The sequence below is a fragment of the Elgaria multicarinata genome, chromosome 1, assembly GCF_023053635.1.
Source record: "Elgaria multicarinata webbii isolate HBS135686 ecotype San Diego chromosome 1, rElgMul1.1.pri, whole genome shotgun sequence".
Taxonomy (NCBI): Eukaryota; Metazoa; Chordata; class Lepidosauria; order Squamata; family Anguidae; genus Elgaria; species Elgaria multicarinata.
In genome coordinates, this window is record NC_086171.1 from 164,609,871 (window position 1) to 164,623,884 (window position 14,014).

Here is a 14,014-nt window from a genome sequence, read left to right on the forward strand (position 1 = left end):
ATAGGAGCTTAGCTATTTCTTGTGTTGGGCATCCAGCTATAGCGAGGTCAATTTTCTCCAGCTGGAGAGGAGGATGTAACAGTGGTAACCAGTGAAGGAGAGGCAAGACTGGTGATATGAACCAGGTTTTGATTCGCTAGTATTTAAAGCTATTAGTTCCATTACAAAACTGGGAAGGACTCACTGTGCTTCCCATTCTTATTTAACATCCATTGTCCACCTAAGCTACTGGGAAAGCCAAAGTATATAGCGATATGGCCCTTCATATGTTTTTCGACTGCAACTCCCAGACCAATGGCTGGCAGGTGCAGACAGGTGTTGGAGTCCAATATTAACTATGTATGTGAGCTGCATCCATTCACTTAGAATTAAAATCATTGTTATGATTGTTTTTTTAAAAAATGCTTACTCTTGCTATCTGATTTATATTATTTTATTGCATACTTTGTCGTTCACTTTGTTGTTGAAAAGTGAGCCATCGGTTTTCAAATTAAATGAGTAAATTAAATAAAGCAGAAATGAGGCCTATGTATTTTTTAAAGCACAGTGAGAAAATGTAACTGAGGTATTCGATTTAATATAGATACCGAATGGAATTTGGCTATATTTGGCGAAAGAAACCACAGACTACTGCTTGAATGCAATGCATCTTTATTTATCATGCTGAAAGCTTCCTCCCTTTCTTGACTTCAGAGAAGTGTATGTGCACTCGGTGGCTGTTCCCTTTAGGCCCAATTGCAACATGAGCAGCTGGAGTCAAACACAAGGCCTGTCTGGCAATATTGGAGGAAGGTCTTCCCGTTCACGCAGTGGTAGAAGGCATTCCGGTTGGTGGGATCTGGGAAGAGGCCACTGGCTTTTCCCTTGCAGAAGGTGCCTCCGCTGCCACCAGAGTGTCCGCTGCCACCAGAGTGTCCACTGCCACTCGACGATGGGGCTGGTGTGGCAGGCTGGGCAGGCTGATTTGCATTGGTGCCGAGGGTTGTTGTTGGCACTTTGCAGTCTGAAAGAAAGATGGGAGTGGACTTAGAACTTCCCTTCCCAAGGCTCCTCACGAAAGATAAACCAGAAATGAGGTCTTAAAGGAGTCATTGGTTGATAGATGTGGGAGACTCCTACTTATGGGAATCCAGTGTGGGAAAGCGAGAAAATGGATCACAGAGGTTCTCACTTTTGACAAAGCACAAGCTGCAAAGCCAGCAAAAAGTATTACAAATAAAGGATTATGTGGAAAGACCATAAGCCTTTCCTATCATATGCAAGGAGAAATTAAAGTGACTGGAAGTGCGGGTGGTGACTTTTAGGACCAAACCAGAAGTGATGTTAGATGCATCTTTGAGATGCAGGTTTTTAATAATGCAAATAATATCAGTGGTTTGTTTGATAATTATGGGGATCATAGTGGGGGGGGGGAGGCAGGAATTTGTCTTTCCTCCCTCACTGTGATCCTGAGGAAAACCTCTTCATTGAAGCTTTGCACATAACAACACATTGGTTGTGATGCATGAGCAGGAGAGAGCAGGTGCGCTGGCTGAAGTGCGCCTCCCTCCTCTGCTTTTACTCCATAACTTACGATTGGCTACTTTGTTGTTTGGGGAGTGTGATGTATGAACCAGAACTAAACAACCCTGCTGTTAACGCATGGTTTTTCCTGGGTTAATTGCTGGTTATTTAGACCCTAAACAACCCAGTGGTCTGGGTTTGCACATTGCACTCCACAATCTACGAAGGAACCAACATGAGTTGTGGAGTAAAAGCAGAAGAAGTGAGTGAGCTGCAGGCAGGTTAGTCAGCATTTGCATTGGAAAGAACCCCCCATTGTTGCAAAATTGCCTCAAAGAAAATGAACCTGAAAGGATGGAAATGGGTACAAAATAGGAATCAGTCACAGTATTTCATATGAATAAGATACAAGCAGTATTCCCTGACCTGGTGCCCTCCGGTTATGTTGAACTATAACTCCTGTCAGCCCCAGGGGTTCTAGACAGGTCACATACTTCGCTTTATCCCTAAGAACACCAGTACGTTACTCACTTGGCGTGGTGACTCCCAACGCAGATTTCAAGGCATTCATTAGAGGGTATTTGCCCTCCCCACAGAATGTGCCAGTGAAGTCATCCAGGTCAATGGCCCACACCATGGCTCCTCCAAAGTTGTTCTCCAACAGCCACTTAGCCTGTGAATTAGACAGTCAAGCAGAAGGTTGCAAAAGACTCCTCGGGAATCAGAGCTGTTCATTTCCTTGCATTGTCCTAAGTAATGAAGGGCGCAATCCTATGCATGTTTAGACAGGGAAAAGGTTCTAAAACTCCTGTGAGTTTCCCAGACAGCCATGCTGGAAGTTGTAGGACTTTTTTTCTGTCTAAATAAACATAGGATTTGGCGCTAAGGATGTAATCCGAACCACACTAAATTCTGTGGAATTTACTTCCAAGGAGATATGTTTGGAATCACACTGTTAGAGGCATAAATCTTAGTTGAGGTGCAATCCTATGCATGTTTAGATAAAAAAAGTCCTACAACTTCCAGCATTCTCTAGCCAGCCATGCTGGGAGTTGCAGGGTTTCCCCACCCCCTGTCTAAACATATGTAGGATCACACCCTTAGTCAACTGATCTAGACAACAAAATAGTTAAAACAAACTCATATTATCTTTTGAGGAAGTTGCTGAGAGCTGATGTAGGGCTTGGTGCAATATAGTTCAATTTAAGACCCGTTGGAAACAATGGAGAAAAAGCCTGTCTTAATGGGACTTTGGTGGATGTAAGTGACCATTATACAATTTTAATGTACTTTTGCTTCAGTATCCAATTCTGGTGTCTCATAATTGTTTATCTAAAACTAAGAAACTCTAAAGAATATTATTAATAAAATTTGTATCTGGTTCAGACCAGGAAAACAAAGCTAATTAAGGAATCCAGTTTTATTTCAGTAGGCAATTTAGAGTATTTTAACCATTATAAATCAGAATAGAATCAAACACCCAAGTGGAAACGGCATTATACATTTTTAGCAGATCAATAATAAAATAGCTAGGGATGTGCTAAATATTCTTCTATTTTGATTTTTGAGCTGAAAATAGCCCGTTTTGGGGTGGGTAGAAATATTTCCACCCTGCATTCACCTTCTTTTCAACCCTGTTCACTACCACTGTTTCCTTATCTGCTGCTACTTCTGTGCCATTTCCCCCTTCCAATTATGGCTTCTTCTTGGATTAGTCGCATGGGCGATCCCAGCCAATTGGGGATCAAGTAGCAAAGGGGTGGCATAATGATGTTAAGTAATCAATCAATGTTTCTTGCACGCAGACATCTCTGGGGTCAAATGAAGTCAGTTCAGGAAATAGGTGAAATAATTACTGACAGTGGTGGCACTAGTCAGAGGCTGGGTATGTGTGAGTACTTTTTGACACTGCTGAAAATCTGCACACAACCCATCCCCTGGGTACTGTCAGCTCAGACCTAAAAACAACCCTTCCTTGTCTTTTCCTCCTTCCATTTTTAGGGAATGTTTGAATAAGCCATGAATTAGGGCACAAAATGGAGGCAACAAAGAAGCTTACCTTGATGGCAAAGCTCTTAGGGTTGTCATAGCCAATCCATTGATTTCCCTTATAGGCATAAGGGACTTCCTGAGGAGCGTTCCATACAACAGTGGCACCACCCTTCAAGAAGGTACAGATCTGTGGGAGCAATATGTCTCATTAAGCATCCATGAAAGCATCTGGTTTGGTTACATAAGGCTAGCTAAACATTGTTCGATTATCTTTAAATTCAACTTTCCATCTCTTTTCAAAAATGGCAGTATGCTAGCTGCAGACAGCAAAGAATTGTGGAAATCACAGTAGATCTTAGAAATGTTTTATGGAAATAAGTCCTTTACACAAAGATCACATTCTATTCACCCACAAAAGCCATGCTTAAAGCAACATCCTATACCACATGTGTATATCAGAACTGGTCTTATTTGCTCTCTAGCACAGAAAGAATTTTTTTATTAATTTATTAATACATAATCCCACTTCAACAAAGAGCCTGAAATTTTACAGAAAGAATCTAGAGCTATAGCTATGTAAATACAATCGCCAGATACAACAATACATAGAATAACTAGTTAAAAACAGTAACAATTCAGCATATCATAACAACCAATTTTCTATATAGACAGAATGTTTGTATGGATAGACACATGTTTAGGACCTCAGTGAGAACTAGGTCAGAGATTTACCTCAAAATATGCCAGTGTCCCAGCTTCTTGGGTGTAGGCTCCACCTTTACCTGGTCCAGAGGTTGGGGCATTCAGGCCATGGTTAGAAGGGTTGGTGAGGGTGAAGGTGCGGGCATAGGCTCCAAATCCCACCATCAGCTTTTCAGCTGGAGCACCATTCTTCTTCCAGTAGTTCATAGCATAGTCCTGGTGAAGAGAACATTGGTAGAGTGACCAGGAAGTTATTCTAAACCACTGGATATGTAAGATATGCCTGGAGCTACAAGAAAACCCTTCATTTTTGTACTCACTCACCACATTAAAGTAAATATAGGAGCCTTGGTCTTCAGGTCCTGCAAACAGAGGGCTATCCTCACCAGTGAAACCTTCCCAGGATCCTCTGAGGTCATAGGTCATCACATTGATCAAGTCCATGTACCTTTGGAGGGGGGGGAGAGCAAATAATTAAGTACATCCGTTGGGCAATTTCTTTTCCACCTTTTATTCAGTAGGAAAACTCAGGATCCCTTTCTGATATTTAAGTCTTCACTATGGTGACTTAGCATAGCAACTTCTCTCAGGGGACCCCCACCTTCCTTACTTTAGTTGTTGCTCATTTGAATATAAAAATTCATTTAAATCTCAGAAAATTAAACATTAGGTAATTATCATGAATTGAAGCAGAACTTTACAAAAATAAGCATCAGTTTAAAACTATTAGGATTCAAACCAGCGGGCTTTGGGCAATATCCAATGGTACTCCTACACAGAGTAGACCCATTGAAATGAATGGGCCTAGTCTACTTAGAACTAGCATTGGATACTGCCGGTTGTAGGTGATATGCTAAGCCATCTCTGGTGATTTTCAGGTTCCCATCAATGCCATTCTGTGTGATGATTCAAACAGTGGTAAGTAATAGGCAAATTAATATGTCCTTCATTGTTGTACAATTGTTATTGTACAATGCTCCAATTGCCAAGATCCTAGTAATGGAGTGTGGGGCAACTTCCTTAGATTTGCAACTGATAGATGTGATGCACATCACACACACATACATACACCATTAATGATAGATTCGTTGAGGTAATTGATAATTATCACCTTCAATTCATTATTAATTGATTAATTAGTTGATAATGAGGAAGTAATGATCAATTACTGTCAGTGCTTCATTCCTGCTAATTGTTCTTTCTATGGCTGGTGAATGGAGCAATCTGTCCCAGTTTAATACACTTTAGTAAGGTATTCCATATCTAGTTCAGAACAAAAGGGATATTTTGGGTCTATCCTCTAACAAGTATAGACAAGTATATAATATTGACAAGCTGCACATACAGCCCTAGTAGCCACACAGGGGCAGGCTCTCTCCCTTTGATTTCTACTGCTGTTGGCATTTCACTGAAGCACTGAGACAGGAATTTTGCCATTCCTCACCTGATATGTGATGAGGAAACCAGCCACCATGTCCTGAATTGTAGGGTTCCTTTTACTGTACTTTGGGAGAGAGCAGGCAACTAATACTCTCAAAACCAAGAAGCTACCACAGCGGGGACCACTATAGCAGATGTCCTGTGGTACGGTGCATTTGCTATAACAATGATCAATCTTGCTCTGACACAAGTGCCTTTTCACTGTGAATGTATGTTCCCTCATATTGCTTACAAAGGGCTCAAATATACATGTGTGACTTACTTGGACATCTCTGGGATCTGGTAAGCAGTTTCGATGGTGCCCACACCAGCAGATACAGCTGCAGAGATCAACAGTCTGGGTTTGTTGGTTTGAGAAGCCTCCGTCTCAAAAGCTTCATACATTTCCTGTTATTGGACGAAACAAAGTGTTACTGGATACTCTTAAGAAGAAGAAAAAGCCATATCTTTTTACAACTATATATCTAAGTGTATGCATTTGTGTATGTATATATCATAGATAGTTATAGATATATAGTTTGTGTGTGTGTGTCTAGAAAACTTTGGCTATTGGGTCGTATAGAAGTGTAATAAATAAATAAATGTGTGTGTGTGTGTATAAGAATTCACTTATCTGAGTTGGAAAAAATGCCTCTATCATTGATTTAAAAAATGCTTACAACTCATGATGTTTCAGACACAGGGAGGTGACATGCCAGTAAGAATGTTATGATGATGTTTTGGAAAGTAACTGCAGTGTAGACACCATTTTACTGTTACTTTCTGAAATGTCGTGGTTCTGGTTGAGAGAATAATAAGAATGTTAAGATGTATTGCTTTCCTCATTATTCACATTAGCTCATTATGCAATGCATCTTTATCAAGATAATCATTACATATATGAAAAGCTTCTGCATTTGATTTACAGTGGGTATGGATGTGCCTTTACCATGTTAGAACCTCCACCATGCTTGTAAACACCAAGTGGTTCATTTTGAATAGCATGTCTAATGGTAACGTGCCTTGATCATGATCTTGCAAAATGATCAGAAGCACAATGCTTTGAATGTGTGTCTGTCTGTACAGAGGAGCCTCAACACACAATAAAACAGCTAGAGATGTTCCACAAACACCAACGTGCCTATACCCATTCTGAAGTGGAACTAGATTTAATTCAAAACAATGTTTCCCATTACCTGCCATAAATAATGGCCTCTTCCTGTCCATATAGGTATGAAAAACATGGTGGACATATCCTTTACTCACTTAAAAGTGAGAAGACCCCACATTCATCTTGTTCTGTTGCCCTCACATGTCCCAGTATCCTCTCCTGAAGCTTCCCCACCATTTGCCTAAAAAACCTCACATTTTTAATGGCATTTCTAGCAGGTGAGATGAAGTCTATGGGGAATGTGAATGGTGGAGAAGTTGAGGAAAGACATATTCTCCTCCCCCAAACACATAGGATTGTTATTTCACATATGCCAGTGATTTTATTGTCTGGTCAGACTAATAGCACTGGGAAGAATTCCAGAACAAATGTCTTTCCATTGCTAGGAGGCAGTACCAGGCTTTTTATCCCACAGCTTACCGGGGATTTAAATCGGTTCTTTTCACAGCTGGGTGGTTTTTTTTAGTGCATAATGCTAGCTGCCATTTACACTGGTGAGTGGAGCCTGGCAGGATGTTATCGGATGTCAGCAGCATTGTATGCCTACTGTCTACCCTCTCTGGCATAAACTTTTCCATTACAACTTCTTTGTCACCCTTTTTCACTTCCGCTCCCTCCCTCAGCAACTTCGATATACAATCCACTTTTGCAACTATAGAAGTCTGCCCCCTGCCTCCATGTGCGCAAGTTAGTATTGTCCTTGTCAAAGCAAGCAGTAACACTTTTCTTGTTTGAGTATGCACTGGGAGAAGGGATTGAGTGGAAAGGGTTGCAAAACTGCAAGCATTTGGAGCAGCAGCTGTTCTGTACGATACTGCAGTATACTGCACTTCTGAAGTTCCAGTGTTGTTCCCAGGAGCGGAAAGGTGAAGGGGTAGAAGGGTGACTCTCCCACCCAATCATTGTTACTAAGTGACTTCAACACCTCACTGCCCAACACCTGCTTGCACAAAGTGTGTCGTAGCGCAATGTCAGCAATACATGGTGATGACAGATCTGTTGTGCGGCTGCAAATAATACCGCATTTTCTGCATAAAGAAATATCATGGGGAGAATGGGAAAGGTGTGGGACTGCTGTTGCAGGATGACGTTGTTGTGTGTTGCATATGGGAAATACTGCAAATATAGAACAACAAACACACACACACACACACACAGAAAACCATGTGCAAGAACCCAGAGAGGGCACATTGTCAAAGCCAACCTTGAGCAAGACTGTGAACAGTTGTTGGGTGTCGGCAGGGCTGCCTCTGTGCCCAGGGTACTCCCAGTCAATGTCCAACCCATCAAAACCATACTTGCGCAAGAAGGAGATGGCAGACTGAATAAAGGTCTGGCGGTTCTGTTCAGAGGAAACCATGTCAGAAAACCTGCAAGATAAAGCCAAGTGAAAAACGCAGAAACAAAACAATTGATTTCACACATTACATGTGTCTTTGTTTGTTTGAAACCAGTTTCCTATTGCTCATGGAAAGCATTTCCTTTTCAATCAGCACACTCAGGTTGTTTTTCATGGATTCAATCTAGTATAAAATGTGTGTGTGTGTGTGTGTGTGTGTGTGTGTGTAAATTGTGAGATGGGAATGCCCCTCCGCCAAGTGCCTTTTCTAGCTGCTTCGTGCATCTGGAAGTATCAGCTTCCAAAAGCAGACCAGGGGCTTCAGGAGAGGGAGAGAAGTATATATGTATGTAGGGAACATCCTCACATTCCAACTTATACCATCCTTCCCCAACTTGGTACACTCCAGATGTGTTAGATTACAAATCACATCATTCCACCAGCAGGTTGGGAATGGTGGAAGGTGTAGTCCATTACATCTGAAGAGCACCAAGCTGGGAAAGGCTCACTGATGCACATCTACATATATGTGTGAACACATATCTTTATGAAAGCATTCTTAAGGATTGGGAAGAGGGAACAACAGCATTCAAATGATGTGCAAAGTTATGGTTTAGAAAAACATGGCAGCTAATGTTGAGCAAGATTAGTGAGTATTCTAAATGAAAAATAAACCATCCAGAATGGAGGATCTTACTTTTGGGTACCAAAGTTCCAGCCTCCAACAGACAGCAATGTTTTCAGATCAGGATTGCTGTGAAAAAAAATATTTGAAAGGTCATAAAAAGGTCTGAACTATCTGCAAACTCTTATAAGTGGACCATCTTAATAATAATAATAATAATAATAATAATAATAATAATAATAATAATAATAATTAAAAAAATTGAAATCTCTTTAAAGGCTTTGAAAGTAGGGTTGATAGATCCTAAGAGGGTTCCTGTGCCCATTAAGATTTGCATAGAAGAGTCAACTATTAATATCAAAATATAACAGTGAGAGGAGCAGTCTCTCTAATTTCCTTTGCAATTTCCTTTTTATAAAAACAAACAAAGAAAAACTACCAAGCACCCTCTCAGGTATGAACCTATAGAAACCTTCCCAAACCTGGTCCCCTCCATGTCTGTTAGACTACAGTTCTCTGCTAGGGATTATGGGAGTTGTAGTCCAATAAATGTGGAAAGCAGGTTGGGGAAGTCTTTAGCAACTTTACCAAAACTTGTCTTGATCTTCTTTTATGCTTCTTGTATCACATATAACTATTAGAAATGTGTGACAAATAGCAAAAAACAGACATATTATTTAAATTGAATTGGAAAGGAGGAAATTAGATACAATCCAGAGAAAAAGCATATGTGCTTAAAATCCCATTGAGGTCAATGTGGTCTGGGCATAACACAACCCCTATTGTTCTCTGGATTTTGCCCATTGTTTTTAATGTGTGTAAGTATCTTACTAGCTTTTGAGTCCATTGATACCGCCATAGAGAGCCACATCGTTCCACTCAATGGTCTGGATCTGGTTGCTAGTCATGCCAGCGAAAGCATAGATCACATGAGTACATAGGCAAGGGTCAAGATCTTCAGGCATGTAACGTGCAATTCCAGGTCTGTACTGCGACCAGTTGGTGAAGTAACAGACAATATTGGTAGATGCACCTATGTTTTGGATGGTAAAGGTTGATCAACACATGCTAGTTAATAACTGGACTTGAGAAAAAGCAGTTTTCATGTATTAATTTTGTATAGGACTTAAAAGAAACATGGGAGAACTTACTCAGCTGGAAGTGCAGTAGGAGAGCCAGACCTGTAAACGGAAAGATCCTTGTTATATAGAGCAGGATACAGTTCTAAAACATTTTCCGTAACTGTTCTTACAGTTTGGAACCATTTCTTGCCATCTAGGCAAAACATGCTCGGTGGTGATTTGAACTTATTCTGAAGTTCTTACCATACACTTAGGGGCCTCTTTTTCCCTACCTCATAGTTTCTAGGAACATTATATGAATGTTTTTTTAGAACGGCCATCAAAGATAACCTACAGAAGTGTTTTTAGACAGGAAAGTATCTCAGATCCAGCAAACTCAGCATAGGCTAGACAGAGAGCAACACACAATGATTGATGGATAGATAGATGGAAATCTAAAAGTGCTCATTTTTTGCTAGCTCACTGCCTACTTGAATCCTTTCCATCATACTCACCGGTCAGAAGGAGTAGTTTGCCCATTTTGATACCTGTGTACTACCTTGTTATCCCGTTTATCCCCTTTTATAAGACACTCTCTTTTCCCACCTCTTGCTGAATATACGTCACTTCAGATGCCCTCATCCCAAAAGTTAAATAGAAGGTTAATATGTAGACAAAACTAATATAGACATCTACATTGGCATTTATATTGACCTTGGAATATGATCTTGATCCCCAATCTTCTGAAGTTTGGGATCAGTAAGCATGCGTTGAAAGAGAAGGGCTGCCTTTGCATCCCAGATCCTAAATCAATGTTAAAGCCTTATGTAAAGGCCATTATCTATTTACAAAAGTTAATGGGCATTCGATAAGGAACACAAATATGATATATATATATATATATATATATATATATATATATATATGAATAAGTTTGCTCATGTAATTATAGGGATGGAAATGCATCTTACAATGCCAAAGAAATGACATTGGAAGAAAACCAATGTGCGAGCCAATATGAGACATGAAGGATAACAGCTATTTTGAAAACAAATTAGCTTAAGTCAGTTTGTTTTTCTTTTCTCCTTTTTGCCATGTTATTTACCCTGAGGTGTGTTGATTTGAGGAGTTGAGAGAAAGGTTTTGAGCAATGCTGGGGCTCTTCCACACGTCGTACTGAAAGCGCTTCCATCCGCCCCCAGTGCACCCCGAAAACGATCGTGTAGCTTGCCTGTAAAAGAGATGAGGAAGAGGCATCCTTGCCGCCGCCACTCACCTCCCTCCTCGCCCGCCGGGACGGAGAGCTCGGCAGAAGACCCCGCCTTCTTCTGCCGAGCTCTCCGTCCCGGCGGGCGAGGAGGGAGGTGGGTGGCGGCGGCGGCACCAGTAAGGACTCCTCTTCCTCGTCTCTTTTACAGGCAAGCTACATGATCGTTTTCGGGGTGCACTGGGGGCGGATGGAAGCGCTTTCAGTACGACGTGTGGAAGAGCCCCTGGATGCCTAATTACCATTGAGAATTAAGTGCCAAATACTATGCCTGTACATTGTTAAGCACACGCAAACTCAGTGAGACCCAGCAGGTCCTCACACCTCACTATAATCCCCCCCCCCATTTTAATCAGAATTGTGTATACAATCTGCCACATTTACAAAGAGAATGTATACATTTTTTCCATAATCAAAAACAATTCCAAACAATAAAACTTCAACTGGAACATTTTGATTAAAGCAGAGAGCGTAATGGGATAAAAAAGATTCCAGCTTTTCATAATCTTTAGCCTTATTCTATTTTTTCTTCCCTCCTAAACTCTAACAAATTTCAACATATACAGTGTAATCCCACACCCACTTACCTAGAAGTAAAGGATTCAGTGGGGCTTACTTCTGAGTAGACAGGTACAAGATTGCACAGTAAAGGACCATTTAATGCTTCCCATTTATGTGTCACTTTTATAACTGTTTTAATTAAATTAGTGATTGAAGATCTATTTCCATTCCACATAGTGTATTTATTTATATTTATTTATTTTAGCATTTTTATCCTGCCCTTTAGCCAAAAAGGCCCACAAGGCAGCTTACAAAAATATTTCTTAAGACAGTCCCTGCCTACAGGCTTACAATCTAAAAAAAAATGACACAAAAGGAAAGGGGATTGGGAGGGAGGAAGGGAAAAAGAAAGAAAAGCAAATTCAGGCACTACGATCCTTAGTTGCAAAGTTCAGCAGTGACAGTTGGTAGGAGGGGGCTCTCAGCTGGAGCTGGACCCAGGCATGATGGAGAGGTACCTGGCTGCTTCTTCTCCCCCACTGATGGCCTCTGATAGAGTATCTAACTAAACATAAATATTTCTGAGTTAAGAGGTAGCTGTTATGATGAAGTCTCCAAAGTAATGTTTAGAACTTCCTAAATATATAACTTATTAGGGTGACCATATGAAAAGGAGGACAGGGCTCCTTTTCAATACAATTGTATTGAAAAGGGAATTTCAGCAGGTGTTATTTGTATGTATGGAGAACCTGGTGAAATTTCCTCTTCATCACAACAGTTAAAGCTGCAGGTGCCCTGACCTCTTTTAAATCTGGTCACAGTATAGCTGCAGTATAGCTCCTGCAGCTTTAACTGTTGTGATGAAGAGAAAATTTCTCCAGGTTCTCCATATATACAAATGACACCTGTTGAAATTCCCTTTTCAATACAACTGTTAAAGATACAGGAGCCCTGTCCTCCTTTTCATATGGTCACCCTAATATAACATATGTTGGAAGGAAGTGCTAATAATGCCCTGGGAGATCTCATTATATAACCATTACCTCTTATTACCTCAATATATATTCCTTAAACTTATCTGATCTCCATTGCATAGGAAAGTTATCAATACTCATAAGGAGAGGGAAAGTGGCTCTGCAGTAGCCAGTAGAGGCAGAGACCCCCACCCTTTGCATGTTGCATGGTACCTGCCACACAGAAAAGAAAGAAGCTGTCCAACACAGCCTCCTACTCCCTCTGTGAGATAATCTGGCCCCATTTCTCTTCATTGCATATCACTAAATCCTTCCTCAAGGTCAAAGTATATGTGACATGGGTGCTCTGTGTTTGGAGTTCCCAACATATTTTTTTCTTGGCGGTGCGGGGAGGGAAACCAGCTGCAGAGGGGCCCCATTTGGATCAGGGCCATGGCATGGTATGGGAGTGGAGGACTAAGTATTTGTCTCTGTACTGCAGCTGCAATTCAAAACAAACTTCCTCAAGCTGCAATAAGACACAAAGTGAAAAATAGAGGTAATAATCATCAGCATGCTAAGGCAACAATTCCTAGGTGGACAGCTGCGTTGGGGAACTTCCAGCTTAGGATATTTATTGTGCAACTGCCCTGCTTCATTTGCTGGATTTTATAGGGGGTCAAGACATCTTCTTCCATTTGTAACCCACCTATGTTTTCCCACTGCTTTTTCCTACCATAGGAGGGGGAGATGGAATAGCTGCACAACATCTTGCTGAGCAGTTGAGCTAGGAGCTATCCATTTGGAAGCACCTTTAGTCTTTTGCAGCGGAACGTTGAGCTTTTTTACATGATGCTGATAATGGCAGTATCTGCTTCTGGTTTTATTGCGGAATTGAGAAAGGAAAGAGCTCTTCCTTTCCTGATTTATACTATATAACCTCTAGGTGGGGTTGTGCTATAGCAGAGTATCACAATTACACAAGTAGGAAAATACCGTTTCTTTCACTTTCAGAAATAATACTCCATTTTCCCCAAGCTAAAAAAACCAGGACTGTGCTTTTAAAAAACAGAAGTGAATCACAATGTTGTCAAAGAATCCATAAACAACCATAAAGAACCACCAGTGCACAATAAACGTCTTGTGTCGAAAAGCTCCTTGACCTCCTTGTGTTTCCCCCCCCACCCCCTACACCTTTGTCTTTCCATGCATCTGAAGAAGTGGCCCCTGGTCAACAAAAACATATGCCATGATAAATGTGTTAGTCTTTTAGCTGCCACAAGATTCTTTGTCGTTTTATCATTCTAGTATAGTGACTTACATCCTGTTCAGGTGTCCAAAGAACACATTTGTGAATAAAGTGTGGAGGGTGCTTGTGTGGGATGCAAAATAACATTTGTCCTTGGAAATCTCCCATAAAAAATATTAAAAACATGAAGATAAGATATTATGGGTTGGATCCAGGCTTGCTGCTTCATGAA

At 40.8% G+C, this 14,014-nt stretch overlaps 1 protein-coding gene across 1 annotated transcript; it reads right to left on the reverse strand.

Annotated features, from left to right (window-relative positions):
- Window positions 1–725: 725 nt before the first annotated feature.
- On the reverse strand, window positions 726–10,352 carry LOC134409209 (acidic mammalian chitinase-like). The gene is made up of 11 exons (XM_063141834.1): window positions 10,328–10,352; window positions 9,903–9,932; window positions 9,583–9,784; window positions 8,824–8,880; window positions 7,992–8,157; window positions 5,900–6,024; window positions 4,522–4,645; window positions 4,228–4,413; window positions 3,563–3,682; window positions 2,035–2,176; window positions 726–1,003 (listed from the first exon to the last, which is right to left on the reverse strand). The coding sequence occupies exons 1-11, from the start codon at window positions 10,350–10,352 to the stop codon at window positions 726–728; spliced, it is 1,455 nt and encodes a 484-aa protein (XP_062997904.1).
- Window positions 10,353–14,014: the final 3,662 nt, after the last annotated feature.